Source organism: Hyaena hyaena, unplaced genomic scaffold (genome assembly GCF_003009895.1).
Source record: "Hyaena hyaena isolate Hyena2069 unplaced genomic scaffold, ASM300989v1 scaffold_79, whole genome shotgun sequence".
Classification (NCBI taxonomy): domain Eukaryota; kingdom Metazoa; phylum Chordata; class Mammalia; order Carnivora; family Hyaenidae; genus Hyaena; species Hyaena hyaena.
The window spans coordinates 3,868,238-3,888,648 of NW_024080711.1; the positions used below are offsets into that span (position 1 = coordinate 3,868,238).

The window sequence follows — 20,411 nt, forward strand, 5'->3', positions numbered from 1 at the left end:
TAGGTAAAATAAAAGGCAGCGTCATTCAAGAAAAACAAATACCCTACAGATGTATCCATTTTATTCATTTGATTAAACAATGCTTTTTCACTAGAGGGGCTCTGTCTATGATCACTTCTGTCTGTAATGAACAAATTAAAATTGGAGAGAGGCAGCCCATGACCCCCTCACCTTCCTACTTGCTTCCACTGCCTGAACCTGTTCTCTCTCTCACGTAATCCCCGGCCTAAACTCCCTCCTCCCAGACCCTCCCAGGACTGCCTTGGCTTATCTCGCCTCCATGTTTAGTCTTGAGACTCAGGGCCAATGTGGTCCTATGCCAATGACAGTGCTAAGGTGAGAATGATCTTCTTTGAACGTCAATGGCCTCTAGCTCCTGATATTCTTAACACATTCCTTCTAAGACTGAGACTATTTGACTTTGTATCTCATCTCCTCTCCCTACACTGCCAGCTTCCTAAAGGCAGGGCGGGCTCTGACACAGTCTGGACCCTCCTGTCTGGCTCACGGTGGTGCTCCCGTGCTGAGTGGCCATGTGAATGAAGAAATGCAGGAAGGCAACTGTATTCACTTCATTTCCTTCTCTATAAGAGCTGCTTAACAAGCTAATTGTTCCCAACCTTAAAACCGAAAAAGACACAGAAAAAATAAGACCAGTGAAGCAATTCTTTCTCCTCTTCTTGGGAGATCCTTTCTGCTCACATTCATCTTCATTTGTTCAATAACCATTTATTGATAACCAGCAATAAGTTAAAAGAATAAGGTAAGGAAATACTGTTCTTCTTACTTTTCCTCTCACTGTAATTGCTGAGTAAAATCTTTCCAATTTTCCCTCAGGCCATTTCTTTATTTTTCATCAGTTACTTTAAGATAGAATTGATGTAGGGGTGCCTGGTGGCTCAGGTGGTTAAGCATCCACTCTTGGTTTTGGCTCAGGTCATTATCTCATGGTTTGTGAGTTTGAGCCCCACATTGGGCTCTGCTCTGACAGCATGAAGCCTACTTGGGATTCTCTCTCTGACCCTTCCCTGCTCACATTCTCTCTCTCTCTCTCTCAAAATAAACATTTAAAAATATATATAACTGACATACAGTGTAAATTTAAGGTGATTTGTTACATAGCACGAAATGGTTACCACCAAGTATGAGCAAACTCCACCATCATGTAACATAATTACTATTTCTTTTTTGTGGTGAGAATATTTAAGATCTATGCTCTTAGAAACTTTAAGTATATAATGCATTTGCAACCGTTTCTTAATTACATGAATCTTGCATGCAGTGTGGAAGGCTGGATCCATCTTGCTCCCCTGTTCAACATTTATTGTGCTTCTAATCTGTGCTGAACTGGGCCAGGCCCTGATGATATAGCATCAATTAAAACATAAAAGTAGAGGGCCGCCTGGATGACTCAGTCAGTTAAGCGTCCAACTCTTGATTTCGGCTCAGGTCATGATCTCACAGTTTGCGGAATTGAGCTCCAAGTCAGGATCTGTGCTGACAGTTCAGAGCCTGCTTGGGATTCTCTCTCTCCTTCTGCCTCTACCCCACTTGTGCTCTCTCTCTTTCTCTCTCTCTCAAAATAAACAAAATAAACTAAACTAAACAAACAAACAAACACATAAAACTAGAGCATAATCCCCCCTCCCTAAGTGTGGCCTGCGCACAGTGACTTCCTTCTAAAAAGGACAATGCGGAAGGGGAGAAGATGAGTAAACGGTACAACCAGCTGTTCCAAGTAAACATCAGCCGTGTAAGCCATGTCGGGGGCCTATATCCTTCAAAGGATGGGCTGAAAATGGTACTCTATACCCACAACCCAAGGCTGATAATGAGGAAAACACCAGAAAAACCATAGTAGAGAGACATTCTACAAAATGCCTGGCCAGTACTCCTCAAAACTTTCAAGGTCATCAAAAACAAGTCAGAGAAACTCACAGACCGCTGGAGCCTAAGGAAACACGATGACTGAATGCAATGTAGTATCCTGGATGGGATCCGGAATAGGAAAAAGGAAATTAAGTAAAAACTAAGGAAATCTTCAAACTATGGGCTCTAAAATAATAGTAAAATAAAAAATTGTTTTATTAATTATAACAAATATGCCAGAAGGAGGTCAGATGAGAACACTGGAAACCCAGTGTGGGGGGCATACGGGGAACTCTCTGTGTTATCTTTGCAATTTTTATGTAAATCTAAAACTATTCCGAAATAAAACATTGATCTTAAAAACCGAATTCTACACTTCGAGAACGTTAATGAGGGAGGCAGACAGGACAGTGAGTCGGGACTGTGGTCCCGGACTGTAAGTGGGTGCGCAGGAGTCAGTGGAGCTCAGTCTGAAGGGTGGGACGAGGCAGACTCGGACAGGGACAGGCAGCAGCTAAGGACAGTGGGAGGCTGCCGGCGCTGGCCGGGCAGTTAGAGAAGGCTAAAGATATCGTCGTGTGCCAGAAAGGTCCCCGTTGAGGTCATCGGCATAAATTTTGGTCAGGAACAGCCGGCCCAGATGAGCAACTTCCTCATAACAACCAGGCCAGGAATAGAGAGAGCTGAGCTATGATCGACCTAGATAAGGAATCCGCATACAGTTCCCACAAAACTCTCTCCTTTGATGTAAAGCGCGATAAACGCACTTTCTCCTTGTTCAAATATCCTTCCAGATACATTATACTATGAGGCTCCCTCTCCAACCGCCCATTCTCTCCCGTTTCCCACATTCTGTGATTTTCACATTGAGAAGGATGAATAATGATAGTGCAAAAAATGCGGGGGGTGGCTTAGAGAAAATTCTTAAATTAAAGGGTTGGAGAAGCAAGATGCAAAAGTCAAAGAAGTCCAAAGGGGGCTGGATCATTTCAGTATATCCTGCCAAGTAGAGATAATATTTCTCCATTTTTTAAAAAGACAGTAAAATACAAAAGAAAAACAAAACAAAACAAAACAAAAAGGTCTCCAGTTTTAAAAAGAATCTGAGGTTCAGAGGAATAGAATCCAATGGCTCACCAACCTCCCTGGTCAGAAAACTATTGAGACCACCAGAAAATGAAGACTGACAGCAAGAAATGACACCAGCTAAACTAGATAAATAGGAAGAAACCAAAACAACACATATCTTGTCTCTGTGGAGTGCTTTCTTAATTTACAACACATTTTTGCATAAATTATCTCATGGGATCCTAACAAACACCTCATGAGGTAGGCATAACAATGATTAATAATCTCATTTTACAAATGAGAGAGAGGCTACTCAGAGTCCCTAACTGACCTGCCTGGGTCCCCAGCTCAGCACTGACACAGCTGTGACCAGAGCCTACTTTGTGCTCTGGTAAAAAAGTAGCTGTGCTGTTTTTGTCTCATATGTTTTACCCCCATGCCCAAGCATGTGTGGTAAGCAGATGTAGGTGAAGAAGACATTGAGCTAATAATTAAACGCCAATATGTATCTTTGTCTCAAAAGACACATATATGAAAACGTAAATATTTAATTTCTTGCTATCATGACTGCCAGAAAGTGAAGGACAAGTATCAAATAAGAAGAAAATTAAAGAATTGATGAGAGAGAGAAAGAAACTAAAAAGCACAGAAAACTTTTCCTTTGACCTTAGACTAGAAAGGAGGGACATCAAGCAGGTAATATATAGATCTGAGAAAATAAGAAGTAAACATCTGGATCATTATATTCTATTCTGCAGCAACCCAACAGGAAAGGAAGGACAAAACAATGTTACAGAAATCAGCAACGAAAACTTGTGTGAAAGTGCTCTAAATTTATATCATCTGAAAACATGACTCAAAGAGACATAATCACAGTCTATAAATATCCACTGAGCCACAATATATGTGGAAATCAAGTACGTGAATTATTCACACCCATAGGTTCAGATCATTTCTCTTTGTCCAGTTGTCTAAGGAAGACAATGCTTTACCCCTGAGCTCGTGTCACCCTCACGAATTAAACCAGCCAAGGATATGCTTAAGGCGGATCCTGCCAGAGACGGCCGGGTGTACGGTTAGACAGAAAAACCACAGGAACGGCCTCCCGTGGTTCTTCACGGTATTAGACACTGGATCACTCAACTGACGATTTTCATTTCTCCCTCACTTTTGAAAACGAATAACACAGAATAGAATCAAATCCAGAAAATCTCTTCATGACTGGACCACTTGATTGGAAGAAAGAACGGAACATGAACACACAAGTATGGTATAAAGTGCTCTCTGCTTTGGTAGTGGGAGATAGCATGGTACCAAATCTCATGAAAAAGACAATACAAGTTTGCAAAGTCAGACACTGGCTGAAGGGTTCTGTATCAAACCTGTCACGGATGCTCTTGGGCTATGGTCTTCCCATCCACCGTAAGGTGGCTCCTACTTGTCTTACCTTGAAGTCACGTTTTTAGATACAAAAGTATTTTTTTTAAACCACTGAGAACTGTGCAAATAGAAACAGCTGCTAATGATTATCATGATTACGACTCGCCCCGATGCAATGCTTCAAAAACACCATTTTTCACAGATATTTCTTCTGCATGATAGTTTTCTTCCTTTTGAAATTTTCGAGGTTTTCTGATTAAGTCTAATCATCTCCTTAAGCCACAAATCATTTCAAAAGATCTATCTGTCCCAGTGCTTGGGGCAGCCTAAATTGTTTGAATCACAGCAGAAATGATGCTGGGCGGGCCCCTGCTGGGTGTACAACAGCGTGAGTAGAGTTGTATTTAAGATACCAGGAGCGCTCTAAACACAGCATGCTCAATTCACCCACAAACCAATCCAAATCCAAGCAATGTTTTTCCTTTGTCTCCCCGAGGACATTTTTTTCTAGTCTAGTAGAGAAGCTGTTCCAAATTTGAGTTTATCTGCCTTCATTTCTTCTGCAGAGAGAGGGGCCTGGATGACTTGACAACCAGACATTTAGTCCTTAAATAAGCAACAGGTCCTTGTGAATATCATAACAACAAAGACCCCGAGTTGTCCCTTGTCGGTATCTCAGGACATTATTGTAAATGAGACGTTCATGTCACCATGTACTGCACTGCATGCCTATAAACCGGCACCAAGATGGTACCCATTCCTTAAAGGCTGCTGGCAGTGATACGGATGGCCAGTGGTGTGAACTGGTGCTTGAGTTGAGACCATGAATGCCCAGGGAGTGCTAAACTAAAAAAGACAAGTCTTTTCTACAGGAATATCTGGTGCTTATTTTTTAAGCTCATAGCAGTGGTAGCTCTCATGCTTCTCAGTCTTCTTTTCCCCAGAGAGCAGCCCAGGGGCACTTCAATTGAAGCTGGGTCTTTGTGACAATAGCACCCCCAAGAACCTATAGACTTTTGCTTAGTACAGCATATAAACCTAGTAGACTTAGAACAAATGCCACTGGATGGAGGTAGAAGGTGTATGTATCTCTGTTTACACATGTATGCGTGCACACATATTAAAGTAGATGGATTTTCTCCATTGCAGATGCAAAGGCTATAGAGAACACAAATTGCGATGCAGGTGCTGTCTATGCTGATGTTTTATGAGGAGAAATTACCAGAGCTTCAGCGCTATTAAATGCTTTCCTGAGTTGGTGGAATTTGCCAAATCTGCAATATTAGCATAGAATTACGGAAATTGGAAACAAAAAGCTGGAGGGAACGACAAGCTCAAGATGAAATCAACTGGAAAATTTGGCTAACTAAAAGTGACATCCTTTGTGCTGGAATTTTTCTATCTGAAAGCTTTAAAAAGGCTATAATTATTTTTGAGTTTTCAATTCAGCCCTTTCCAAACTAAGCCTTCTATTTTCTTCATTGCGCTACACCTTTCCTCCGTGTGAACTCAGGCATCTGCCAAGCTTACCATTGAAGTGGTAAATTCACATTGGTTTTATATACAAATGCATTTCCAGGGAGTGGTAAGCAAGACAACTTTTTTGTCCTCTGTGTCAAAGAAAACAGAGGAATATTTGTACATTAAAATTTTCATCATGTGCACAGGCTCAAAACATAGGCTAAATCAGTCACCTAACAAGAAGTGTCTGATTAAGGCCAATAAATAATTTCTTTGCAACTTCGTGCTGCTTCTCCCCGACGAAGCTAAGGAATACAAGAACTTAGACCTACCTTGTGGCTTTTGGGTCCCAAATCACAATGTCTGCGTCTGATCCCACGGCAATTCTTCCTTTTCTTGGATAGAGATTAAAGACTTTAGCTGCATTTGTGCTGGTAACTGCCACAAATCGATTTTCATCCATTTTACCACTATGCTGTAAAATGATTCAAGAAAGAAAATGCATTTGCTTTAATGACCATCTGCTTAAAAATCTATCGATCAAAGTGCAAGACTTGTGTCTCTTAACACTAAACAGAGCTGCACTTAATTTCTTATATTGGGGAGCCAAACACATCTATGGATGCTGGTAAGTCCTAAATTATCACAATGATAATGATGAGGACGATGGGGTAACACATGGAGGCTTAAAGATAACTTTACAAAAACATATCAGCTTCACCCCCTGCCACACACACACACACGCACACACACACACACATACACACACACACACTAATCTTCCCCATCCTACCCAGAGGCACACAGACAACAGCTAAATATTGGCGAGAGTATTTTCACTCTTTGTTTAAAGTTTACTACTACCATCCATTACAATTTTGATCTGGCTTATTTATTGCAGACCTAAGACGTATGAGACAATCATATACTCAGTAAGTAGAATATTATAGAGTTAAAATAAGACAGATATTTAAATCAGATGACAACACTTTTAGAAAGAGGAAAAAATCAACTCAGGAGATTAAATTTTGTGTTATTGAAATGTACATGAACCAATAATCATGGACAGTCTATTCCAAGAGATTTTTCATATGGACAAATTTTGGATAAATGTGGTCTCTCTAAAATGATACGGTTTGTTTTTTAAATGTGGAAAGTTTATCCCTATGTGTATTTATATGGCTAGAAGCATTCTTAAGGGTTATTTAATATCAACATGTCAATGTGTCACAAAATGATGAAGAACCACATCCTGAGAGTAATTTTCCCATGAGCAAACCCCTTTAATGTTTCATGAAATAACAGTTTCCTGCATGTTATTAAGAGATATTCTATCACTTTAAAGTCATTTATACACCTGATATAGTATGAAAGTTTGCTGTAATGAACATACTCATCGTAATAGCACAAGTTCAGAGAAAATGGTTGAACTTTTAGCAAGAAAATCTATGCAAGGAGGAAGAGCAGAGGAGTCATCCGGGTTGATTAGAGTTTGGGTAGAGGTAAAAAGGGCTGAAAGGATGATTGGCAGAATATAGGGCTGTCAAGATGTTTTGAAGATCCTTACATGGAAGTTAATTGTTCAAATATTATCCTATAAATAATGGAGAATATTGAAGGATTTTAGAGAAGAAAACATGAATAGTGCTTTGGCCTTGGAAGGCAGCTCTGGTACTAAACTATAGCGTAGGCTGTAGCCAGTGAGCATGGGCACGAGCTGTGAGACTACTGCAAAGGTCCAAAAAAGAGACAGACCTCAAACTAGAGTAGTAAGTATGAAGATAAAAACAAGGAGATGTGTCAGAAATAAATTTGACAAGGACTGGTAAATAGAGTTAGATGTGAATGGTATGTGGAGGGGGTTCTGAGGTGTGAACCGTGGTGACTATGTCATCAGAGAGAGAGTTTCTGCGAGACGGGTGAGAATGGCATGGCAGTGGTGGCCCCAGGGGTAACCAGGCAAGTCTCCCCTGCTGTTCTTTACAACTACCCCTGTCAAGTGGCTGGACAGGTTGACATGTGAACAATTAGCCACTTGACTCTTCTCCATGCTCAGGGAGAAAATTTTAAATTGTGGGCATTTAAAATAATCTTGTGTTCTAGACAGTGGATTAGTGGTTATGTGATTTTACACAGAAGTTTCAAAAATATGACATTCAAAGGTCTTCCAAAAGAGACGTCTACAAAAATTTCATGAAAAGGAGATATGAACATAATAAAAATCTTACATGTATTTTCAGTCATTCCAGGTATTTACACCAATGACACATGAGAAAATGGGATTCAAAAATACGAGAAATCAAGTAGAAGGGTTATAGCATTTCACAGACTTGGAAGGTAGTCCTCTTGGTACCCAGTCTAAATTTACCTCCTAATGTCTGCATAATGATGCAATGTATCTTCTAAACTAAATTATACGAGAAGAAAATTATTTCTTATCATTATCCTGGGGGAGTGGGGTGGCCATGGTCATGGTGCTACATTCCCAGTCTCCACTGTAAGAAAAACAATCAAAAAGCTTCTCTCTGACAGGTTGTGATACTCTGATCCTGAAATGAGCCAGATCCTGGCTACACAGTTAGCAAAACAAGTTGAGTCCTGTGAAACTCACCACGCCTTTTTCCCATATTACTGACATCCGGTCCTCAACACCATTCACCCCATTGGGAATCTTCGTGAAATCATCCTTCCCAAGAGCTTTCTGGCAGGTGTTGAAAGTGCAGTGGTCAGTTCCTGTTGTGGTTAGGTCACCACTGGAAAAGCAGAACACACAAGAGTGTGTGATAAATACCTAAAAGTTATCAGGAGGAGACTACCCGAACTTTCCTGTTCTCCGGATGCCCTTCTCAACTGAAAGTCAGGAAACTGCAACAGAGAATTAGTAGCTTTTTCAAGTATGTGTTTCATCCATACTCGTCTCTATTTTAGGAAGTGTGTCAGGACCCATTTCTGAACTCACTAGTTGACAAAACTCCTTGTGAGGTTAAGGCAAGTTTGCACGGTCTCTTGTTGTCAGATGGCCACTGATATCCACCCACTCAATTGTTTCTGCTTGAGCACCAACCTCCAAGGCACCTTGTTGGTTGGTATTTGGGAGGACTCATTCTGGCTTTGATATGCTGATTGCACCTTGTAAAGGAACCTATTGTAGGAACTTCTTCTTTTGTTATTATGAAAGCAACATTGCATTTCCTAAAAAAACAGTTTTTCTTAATACCTCCCATTAAGTGATAAACAGGCTATTGACCCCTGCTCACAAAAAACTAATTTTTGCCTTTACTATGTTAAAAACATTATCCTGTTTATATTTGAATGCCACTTTTGGGCTGTTCCCTGTAGACCTATGCATACCAATGTTCTGGAAAGATTTTACTGATCAAAGAATTTATCATCAGAATGGCACTTCTGTGCCGTCCCCCAAACACTTAATCATAAAATAAAGTTGAGTCTCAGACAGTGAGGAGATGCCTGGCTGATGATCAGAGAGAATCTCGGGGCTCTCTCATCTCTCTCTCTCACTGACACCGTCCATCCTTCAGGGACCCCTGGATCTGCTGGAGTGGGACTCTGGCAGAAATGCTCTTAGATAATCATACTCTTACAAAAAGCCTGATGCGTGATCATGCTCAGGTCAGAAAAACTGGTTCTGGGCTCCCTCACTTGTGGGTTCTGTGATTATAAGTTTGTCCAACACTCAGTTTCTTTTCTAGAAATTAGTGAGGATATGTACTAGATGACAATTATTTTAGGATCACTGGCAATAACGTAAGTGAAAATTTCTTGTGAGTAAAGCATTACACAAAGATGAAGTTCAATGACCCACATGGACAGAGGCAGCTACTGCCCAAATGGCAATGTTGTGATGGGCAGAGATGTGACAATTCACTGAGGATGTTCACGTCACCAGCAACAGATATCCTGCTTTGACTTGTGAATGATCTCAGAGATGTACCTATACAGGCATGTCTAGTTCTTGGGTTATAGCAGCACAGAAAAATATTCAAGAATATGTGAATGATGAAAACAATGCATAATGAAGAGACTTGGTTCTACGCAATAAGTGATAGAAAAGACAAGGAAACAATTAGAAGAGACTCAAACTTCATTAAAAATGGTCTGATTTCTCTGTGTCCAGGAGAGATTTTGACACCTTATCATAATTAAGCCACTGCTCTTTGGTCTCAGGTAAAGGAGTCCCCAGCTCCTATCATGTCAAGTGGAACAGGACGCTGGAGGTCGATGGAAGGTCAGATGGTGGACAAGAGGTCCTACCTTCAAATCTGAGACTCCTGTACAACTGTATTTTGGCAAGACACTTGACAACTATCTGCTAAATGATTACTTAGCCAATAGATTCATGAGGAAGTCAGGCGTTGATGGGTCTGGTCGCAGGGGTGGGCCCATAACATGGTGGGCTGCATGGTGCCAGTCTTTATGCCAGTAGTGGGTGCCATCTGTGCCGAGACTTGCCGCTATGGGTTCTCCATAGACCACTTTCCCTGGAAATTTCAAAGGACGCATTCAGTACTTTAGTTTGCTCTCAAGAGAACCATCTGACAAACACATAAATATTAGTCTTCTCTGTGCTAGCCAAAGAAGTTAGGAATTCCAAATTATACTTTACCTTTTGTGACCAGGATTTAAAAATTAAAACTACTGCCAGGGCACCTGGGTGGCTCAGTCAGCTAAGCATCTGACTTCAGCTCAGGTCATGATCTCACAGTTCGCAAGTTCAAGCTCTGTATCCGGCTCTCTGCTATCAGCACAGAGCCCGTTTTGGATCTTCCATCTCCCTCTCTCTCTTCCCCTCCCTCATTCGTGGGCACTCTCTCTCTCAAAAATAAATAAACATTTTAAAAAAAGAATGATACCTGGTTTAAAAAAATCAATGCTACTGCTGACTGAACATTTACTATGTTCCAGTCACTGTTCATCGCATGTTGTGGTAGATGATTATACACTCTCGCTGATTCTAAGCTTGACCACATGGCTTACTTTGGCCAATTAAACATGAATGGAAGTAACATGGGCTGCTTCTGAGCAGAAGCCGTTAATGCCATGGTGAGTTTATTTTCTGACCTTAGCCTGTCAGAGCTGCTTCTTCAGCTGTGTCTCGGGATGAAGAGAATAGTGAACAGAGGTAGAGCCAACCAATGATGGACATGAGTCTGAGTGAGAAATCTCTGCAGTTATCAATGGTTATTGATATTTTAGATTTCTCTGTTACTGAAGTATGATCTAGCAAATGCTGGCTGAAATGTGTGCCATTCTAAGGAAATGACCTCAAAACCCTACCAGGGAAATGCTATTATTATCTCCATTAAAAGATGAGAAAAAAAGCTCATTTTTAAAATAGCTTCTGTTATTATAACAAAAGTGAAATGACTTCTGTACAGTTGTATGACATGCACTCCGCATAGTGTCAGTGGAGTGGAAGAGACAGGACCTGAATCTGGGCGTTTTTTTACTCCAGTGGGCCTAACTTCTGATGACACTTATCACATGGTCATATGGAGTTCAACCACAGTATATCTCTGCTGCAAATAGATTGAAAATCTCTTCACACCCTCAAGAAAAAAAAACGTCTTCCAAAAACTTATGTTAAATAGAAAGAACACTCAGATAATATAATTGTAGCCAGCAATGCATATTTTAAATATCATGCAAATGAGGCCATCAAGAGCACACAGTGTTAGAAAAGCTAATAGTGCATAGTAAATTTGAATTTAAAATCAGAATCTTATCTCTGATTAGCATTTGTTGGAATAATAGATACATCGGCATCAAGCTGATCATCCCCAAGCAGTCAGAGAGGTGAACACAGAGTAAAGAGATGCTGGCACACCAAACTGGTTCACTCTGGCTAGTCAGTCACCCCACTTCAGTTAAAATCCTGACATAGAACTGAAATGAACTCATTTCCTCAGAGAGTACTGACAGTGGATGGTCACCACTATCTTTTAATGGAGGTAAGTCATGTTCAACTGGAATGTAGCATCCTATTAAGTCCCATATCATTTCTTCCCATTTTCCTCTTGCAAACCATGAAACAAGGCTTACTGAAGCCTAACAAACCTTGCTTCTTAAGTCACAAACATGGTCAATAGAAGTTATGCCCCAAGAACGTAGCTGTGGCTAAGATCTTTTACTTTCATCACACACACACATACACAAACACACACAACACACACACATGCTGAACCCCCATCCTCTTTCTTACTGCCCTACTCCCAGAAAAAAGGAAATACTACTGGTACTTTGTTCCAGTGTGTAGAATTAGCAATCCCTTCTAATGAGAACTAAGGGGTAATGTACTGTTTGCTGGAGGGATAGAAGGATGGACCCAATACCTGACTTGCAGGCAGGTAGTGACCTTCCTATCCCAAGATGACACACAGATGCTCAGACACTGAAAAACTCAGAGACTTGATCTGCAATCACTTTACAAACTGCCAACTCAGGATTTTCCATGGTGCTTCATCATATAGGAAAGATTCTTATCACATGCTCTATTCAATCATTTGGCCCATCAAGGTGAACTGGGGAATACAGTTTCAAAGTTCTACAAATTTATTAGCTTTCAGGAAAAATTAAAAGTGTCAGCATCTACCAGGAATCTGCCAGGACTCTTTTGAAACCAGATGACATGTAATCTCCTTGGAAGGCTTTAGCACCTTTAAAATGTGACAAGCCACTGTTTTGGTATACACAACAAACTCTTCATTAACTGGGTTATTTTCAACTGTCTCCCCATTAAGCATCTGCAAATATATAAAAAAAATTTTAAATAAAAGGTAAAAATTCCTAACTACTCTACCTCCTACTTCACAATGGTTCTAAGACATAAAAAAAAAAAAAAAATAGTATGCAAGAAGTAAAAAAGGGAAGGAAAATGAGGGGACTGGATAATCCACACATTGGAGAATCAAACTGGATAATTCAGCATCACTGTGGTTTTTATTAGGGCCACAAACAAAATAATAATAAAATATCTAACATCTGTACAGCACTGCAAACACAGTTTGAAATTCATGTATCTCATTTGGCTTTCACAGGAGCCCTCAGGCTGGTTTGACAGATAAAGACCCTAATGCTCAATGAGACTAACTAATTGCTCAAGTCACACAGGTAGTAAGTGGTAAACTAGACTTAGAATCCTACTATTTTGATATCACATCATACAAACACATTACATTACTAGGAAAAGTGTCATTCTTCATCTCTTGGTAAAGAGCATGTGTTTTTAAATGTTTACGTCAACCATACACTATTTGAGGATGATTTTCCAATTTCAATTACTGGTTTCATTTACTACGCTTAGCAGGCTGGTAATGAAAAGTGCTTTATCTGTCCTAGTCTAGTACTCTCCTGATTACATTTGAGGCCAGATGGTCTCAACAACTCTCTGGAGATAGAGCATCTTCATCATCAATCTGCTCCCACAGTCTCAGCAAGGTTCACGTTGTATCATTCCCTGTCTACCCATACAGGTTCTCTCCTTTCCCCATCATCTGGCTCCAGACCAAAAAGGATGCTCCACTTATGATGCTATCGCCTACTTTAAGGACTTCTGCTTTCTAAGATATTCTAGAGATTTCCAAATAATGAAACATGTCAAACCAATCCAAACTCCCCTCTGACCAGACAAGCCATATATCATATAAAAGTGATAGAGCAGATGTTCATACCTTGTTTAGATTTGTGAATAGCACTTAGTCAAGTCCCAAGATCTGTTATAAAAGGTTGAAAAATCCAGAGAAGCCAGCACAGGTGCCCAGGAGTAGAAGCATTGGTTACCAACAGAAATCCAAGCACATCTAGAAAACTATTTTTTCCTAGCAAGAAGGATAGAGTAGAACCTTTCTGTGCTCTGTTTCAGTTCAAAATATTACATTTATAAAGAAAAGAAATGCCTAAGATGGAAAACATGTAGCAGAAGCATAATAGAGTGACATAACAGATTTGGGTTCAAATCCTGATTTTGCTACCTTTTAGATGGCGACCTTGTGCAAGATGAGTGATTGTTCTTAGTCTCAGTTTTTCTCATCTATGAAGTGGGGTCATAATGTCTCTCTAGTGTGGCAATTTTGTGAGGATCAAATAAATTAATATATATGAAAGTATCTAGCATCTTCTTGGGACTCTGGATTTACTTCGTGTTATGGCTGAATTGTGCTGCTTGCCAAAATTCAAATGATAAAGTATCTCAGAATGTGATTGTATTTGGAGGGCCCTTTATAAAGGCAATTAAGTTAAATGAGGTTATTAGGGTAAGTCCTCATCCAATATGAGAGGGCTTTTCTAAGAAGAGGAAATTTGGAGACAGATACATATGGAGGGAAGATAGTGTGAAGGCTCAGGGAGAAGATAGTCATCTACAGACTAAAGATGGAGGTCTGCAGTATATCCTTCACTGCTCTCAGAACCAACCCTGTCAACACTTTGGTCTTCTAATTTCTGATACTGTAAAGAAATTCATTTCTATCACTTAAACTGCCCAGTCTGTGGTACTTTGTTACAGCAGCAAATACATTGCACAAAAATTAGTTTCCTTATGGTTACACAATTCTTTTTTTTTTAATTTTTAATGCTTTTTTATTTATTTCTGAGAGAGAGAGAGAGGGAGAGCGAGCACGTGAGCAGGGGAGGGTCAGAGAGAGAGGGAGACACAGAATCTGAAGCAGGTTCCAGGCACTGAGTTGGCTGTCAGCACAGAGCCCGATGCGGGGCTTGAACCCACGAACTGTGAGATCATGACCTGAGCCGAAGTCAGATGCCCAACCGACTGAGCCACCCAAGCGCCCCTCACAATTCTTTTTTAAAGATGTTTTAAATGGCCAGTTTTCAACCGCTTTGCAGTTGGTCATAAGGTAGATCATCTTGCTCTAAATTTAAAGGACAAGGGAGTGTTCAGATGTTCACATATAAAAAAAAAAACAAGAAAGAAAAGAAAAGAAAAGAAAAGAAAAGAAAAGAAAAGAAAAGAAAAGAAAAGAGAAAGCCTGAGATTCAGATCACCTTGATTCAGGTGCATGTTAGTCTTTCCTTAGGAACAGGACTGGTTACTAGGCATCAGTTAATCATGCTTGTGATAACAAGATTTGATTTACTCATTCAGCTCTAACAATGATCAGCGCAAACACACAGAGAGAGAATGACCCTTATGTGGACCTTTCTCCCATCTTTTAAAACACAAGAGGAACATGGCTGGGGGGGAGGGGTGGAGAGGTAAATAATCCAGAGTTTAAATAAAGTGGAAAATAAAAGACATTTAAAACCCCTCTGTAATAGAAGTTTATATTTTACAGCAATAAACTTGGAAAGTAAGGCTTTCTACAATAAGGAAAACCAAAACCAAACCGTATCAAACAAACAAAAAAACCCAAACACAATGTAGCCCAGTTCACCATAAGTTACTTAAGGATCAAAATTAACTTAATCATCTTTGCAAATCCAATGCCTAGAACACCATGCCTAGCATATATCTGCTGTCCAATAATTTGCTTTTCTTTGTGTGAAAAGTATAAAGAAAACATTTTATTAATAGGTTCAGGTGAGAGTCCTACATATACCCTATAGCCAGGAATATGGATATAAAATAGAGTTGAATTCTATTAAGACAAGTTAAACTGGAAACTAAAAAAAAGGATTAAAAATTTCAGTCATAGTTGGGAAACAAATTATAACATATATAAACAGAACATCAAGTAAGTTCTGGAGAAGTCACCACCATTCCAAATAAAGCACCAGAGAAAAAGTGAATTCATGTTCTATTGGAAAGGGAGGGGGAGGTAAACGATATATATTTTTTGAAAGGCCATTAATAATTCCAGATGCCAATATGTGGAGGAAAGGAACATGTATAACCAAAGCTACTCCAACCAAAATAAAAAGTGTCACTGAAGCCAACGGCACATATCGACACAGATGCTCTTTGGACAAGGACAGCAGTGAGTGAAAGCGGTCTGGGGCCAGGCAGATGGGAACTTCTATATGTGACACAAACCCAGCTGGTTGGTCCAACTTCACACGTGGGGTGTGGAGCAAGGGCGGCAGATTCTGCTTCTAAAAGAAACAAGGATATCATTCTAGGTACAGCCTTCTGGTTTCCTTACCTCATTTTTGCAAAAGTGGCTTTTCACATGAAGGATGAGAACTAACCTAGTTCTAGTTACTCAATTTAGATGAACGAGGACTAGAAATAAGCATGAAATTTAAATTCCTTGCAAACTGTCAAAAGCAACTCCAATTTCAATGGCTTGCACATGAAATTTTTATTCTTTTCTTCCCGTAACCTGCTTTTTGCTTTTCATCGCAGGTGCTAAAAGAAAACATCAAGGTATGAACAAAGGGAAACCTCAGGCTTCAAATTAAAGTCGGCAGACGGAACGAGTATTTCCGTCTCTTTCTTCCCAGTTCACATTGAAACCCTGAGAAGCTGTACAAGAGGGGGCCAAAACCCACAGCTGCTCTGAGAACGAAGGAGGGACCGTGGCTGGCCAGAAGTCTGGGTAGATTTTAGGAAGAGAGAAAGCGGGGGGCTGGCAAGAGCTTATGGAGGAAAAGTAAGGGGGTCCTATACTCTACAACCTGAATTCAGAGTGGAGGAAGCCATGATGAGCACTTTTCCCAGGGTGGGAAGGGCACTTAGCACCTCTTTCAATTCTCCTTCTGGAATGCTGATAATGTAAATGTTGCTTTTGTCTTTTTCACTGTGTTTCATAATGCCTGTAGGCTTTCTTCATGTTTTCATTCTTCTTTTCTCTTTAGTCTTCTCACCGGGTCATTTCCCAGGTTCTATCATTCTGGCCCTTGATTCTTTCCTCTGTCTGGTGGACTCTACTTCTAAAACTCCCTATTGAATTCTTCAGTTCAATTATTGTATTTTATTAACTCTAACCTTTCTGGGTTTTGTTTGTTTTTTGATGGTTGCTGTTGCCTTTATCAAATGTTTTGTTCATGCTCTGTTTTCCTAATTTCATTTAGTTGCCTGTCTGTTTCTTGTAGTTCACTAAACTTCCTTAAGAGGATTATTCTGAATTCTTTGATATTTCGTAGGTCTCCATTTTGTTAAGGTCAGTTGTTGGAGCTTTATTTATAATTGATGGTATCATATTTACCTGATTTTTTGTGATCTTTGATTTCTTACGTTGAGAGTCTGCACATTAGAGTAACTGGGTTCCTCTTCCAGACTTTACAGGGTTGCTTTGACAGAGACAACTCACCAGTCCGCTCAGTTTGGGTTTCTGAGTATGTGTGCTGGTAATCTGTTTGGGCAGGTGGGGGCCAGCTACTATGGTCTATTTTTGACTGAGGCAACTGAGTTCTGGGGTCAGGGGATAGGGTGTGCCACTGGCTGAGGACAGTTGGATAGGTCTGCTGGCTTGGCTCTCTACCCACGTGGGGCTGTAGGATGGGCTCTGCCGCTGCCTGAATCCTGTGGTCAGGTTTACAAGATGGTCAAGGTACTATATTCAGTAGCCGGTGGAGTTATGACTTAGCTTTCCTGCCCTCATAGGCCAACAAGCCAGGACCCTGGATCTTTACAACTCATTGTTTGAGGGCCCAAATCAAGCCTGGGTGTGCACTGAATTCTCAGGTGAGGCTACTGGCTTTACTCTGCAGATGGGGGAAGGCACGGGCTGTGCTCTCTGTTCAAGGGCCACTGTATGTAAGGCTGTCAAATGCACTGTGCAGCTTCCTGGGTGCTTTGGGTAAATTTCCTGGTCAGAGAGGCTAACGACTGTATTCAGTGGTAAGTGGGGCTGTAAATCAGATCCCTTTTCCAGGCACAGAGGGAGAAGCAGCCTTGAAACTGGTAAAGCTTTTTGTTTGCTGCCTTAACTCAACCCATACTGCAGCCCACCTGCCTGGCCAAATAGTGCCATTCGTAGGCCTCGCTCGGCAAACTATGCTTCTGTCTGCTCTTCTCTTGGCCTGACAGCTGCTGGACCACCCAGCATCCAGGTGTTTTCTTGGCCATTCCTTCTTGCCAGATGGGACCGGAAGACATTCTCCAAGTGGGTGGGGCTCTGTCGCAGCCCCACTGCCTGGGCAGGAGGTGCCAGGGCCACTTTAGGCTATTCTCAATTTCCCAAATGGCATCTCTGGTTGGAAGGGACCAGGAGCTACCCTCAGCCTTGGCTCTGAATTAATCCGCTGCCTATGCACAGCGTGGGGAAACTTTATGTGTGGAGCTAGCTCAGGTCTACCTGTTTACCTCTCAGCTGGAGCCCTGCTGGGCCACACAGCTTCCAGTAGCTGCTGTCAGCTGCTTCCCCAGCCCTTCCTGTCAGGCGGGTTGGAAGGCAGTCGCACAGCAGGTGGAGTTGTGACTCAGCTCCTCGCCTGGGCATGAGCAAACTGGGCTCTAGGGTCAGCAAACTCCTTGCTTATGGATCTGAACCAGGCAGATCCGCACCTCACAGAGTTTCCTGGTCAGAGTGTGCCCCGACTTGGGTGTACAGATGTCACGTTGCTGTTTGGGACTATTACTCAGGTACCGCAGGTATGAACTCTCTGTCAAGATCCGTGTGCCGGCTGTTGCAGCCCTGCCCTTCTTCACCACAGTCAGATTCCAGATGCTGAAGCCCTGCGGAGTCCCCTGAAATGCTCTTTTCCCCTGGAGGAACCAGAGGCCCAGGGCAGACCTGTATTCATTGTCTCTACTGCACTGGTGTCGGGTGGGACAGTGTGGTCATCATGTACCACCTTTCTTACTCTTGTAATGCAGTCTGTCTTGGTCTCTGAGGTGCAGGGGGTGCTTCGGCCTCACCCCTGTGCTCTGGGATTCTCTCAGTGGTGTCGTACCTTCGAGTAGATGCTAGCTGTGCTTGTGAGGTGGATTGAAGTCAGAGATGTCTCTGTGTTGGTGCCATCACTCCAGCTATGTTTCTCTTTTAATAATGATAAAAAATGACAAACTGATGGCAATGTTTTAAATAAAAACTTAAATGTAAGGCCAAACACCAAAGCCAATTAAATACAAACTTGACATCTGCATTTCCCAACTCTGTAAATCAATTTCTTCTTGAACAGAGTGGAGAAAATTGGAAAAAATTGGGGCTTTGGGAGTCAGATGGATTTGGGCCTGAATTCCAGGTTTAACACCTACTAGTAAGTGATCTTGGGCTTAATTTACCAAGCGTTTCCAAGCCTCAATTTCATCAGTCACAAAATTGATACTGATAAAACAGCTTGAGCATGGTTATGGTAATTTAAAAAGATAACATATTAAAATGCATTAGTGACAAAATATATAGCAAAACAGGAAATGATATAAGACATCAAAATATGTGCCAGGTACATATTAAGTACTCAACAAATAATGTTGGTTGTTGAATAATCATTGACCCTCATGTTGCTCTTTTCTGGGTAGATGGGTGGCAATTGAGTAATAATATCAAACTTAATAGCATTGTATTGTTAGGCTACTACAATAAAGAACTAATAATTGGACCTCTTTTGTGCTTCCTGGAGCCATGATTCTCAAACTTTAATATGCATATGAATCACCTGGGGTTGCAGTTATAAGTGCACATTCTGATTCAGTGGGTCTGGGATGGGGTCCAAGGCTCCGAATTTCTAAAGGGCTCTCAGGGGCTGCTGATGCTGGAGTCTGGGGACAACACTCTGATGGGAAGATCCTGATGACAGAATGGACTGGCAAAGATATTTACAGATAGTAAGTGTTCATATCATCAGTCTGTAAGCCTGAACTGTTTCTTATTTAAACATGATCACAATGACTAGATGTATATTGTTTTTCTGTGTTCAGAAATTATGTTATATAATAAATGAGTAAAAGGTCAGTGTGGCCCACCAGCTCTTGTCACTCTACACTCCCCAGGGATCTGCCCGTGGGTTGACTGATACAATCACCACGTGAACAGTTTAGCATCGTTTCTGTCCAACCCGTTCCATACCCTCTTTGGGTTCCCACTTGATCACATGTGAGAGGCCACATGCCAGGGGTGGGAAACCTCTTATGCCAATTTATTCTGGACTTTCGCTGCTTCTGACAATGGTGTATTAGAGCATTTTCCCAAGTGTTACTACAGTCAGTCTGACCCAGCTAAATCATCCGGGTTGACGTCTTAGATATCTCATATTTAGGACCCCTTTGGAAAGGGATTTACCAATATGCAAAAAGTACGTATCCCCATTTACCCTATGAACCAGGAGTCTCATTGTTAGGACTCCGTTCGGAGGTCCTCTTCTGGGGCAGGCAGAATAATGGTGCCCCACAGATGTCCATGTCCTCATCTCCATAACCTGTGAATATATTATCCACCATGGCAAAAAGGACTTTGCAGATGTGCTTAAAAGAAGAACTTTGAAATAAGAACTTTATCCTGGATTACATGGGTGGGTTCAATGTCATCCAAGCATCCTTGAAATAGAAGAGAGGGGCAGAAGAGGAGAGAAGAATGACGCAATGTTCTCCACCCACCTCTGGAGCTTTGGAGATGGAGTAAGGGAAGTATGAACCAAGGAATGCAGGTGGCCTCTAGAAGCTAGAAAAGGCAAAGAAGGGGATTCTTCCCCTAGAACCACCTGGAAAGAAGAAACATGGCTGACAGCTTGGTTCGTAGCACCGTGAGACCTGTGTTAGACTTCTGACCTCCAGAACT

General features: G+C 41.2%; 1 protein-coding gene across 1 annotated transcript in view; it reads right to left on the minus strand.

The window, feature by feature from the left end:
- DPYS (dihydropyrimidinase) overlaps window positions 1–20,411 on the minus strand; it is an 81,494-nt gene that overhangs the window by 36,393 nt on the left and 24,690 nt on the right. The window contains exons 5-7 of the mRNA XM_039233779.1: window positions 10,121–10,277; window positions 8,390–8,531; window positions 6,111–6,253 (exon numbers count right to left, since the gene is read on the minus strand). Of these exons, the coding sequence (XP_039089710.1) occupies window positions 6,111–6,253; window positions 8,390–8,531; window positions 10,121–10,277 (442 nt within the window). The remainder of the gene's footprint in view (window positions 1–6,110; window positions 6,254–8,389; window positions 8,532–10,120; window positions 10,278–20,411) is intronic.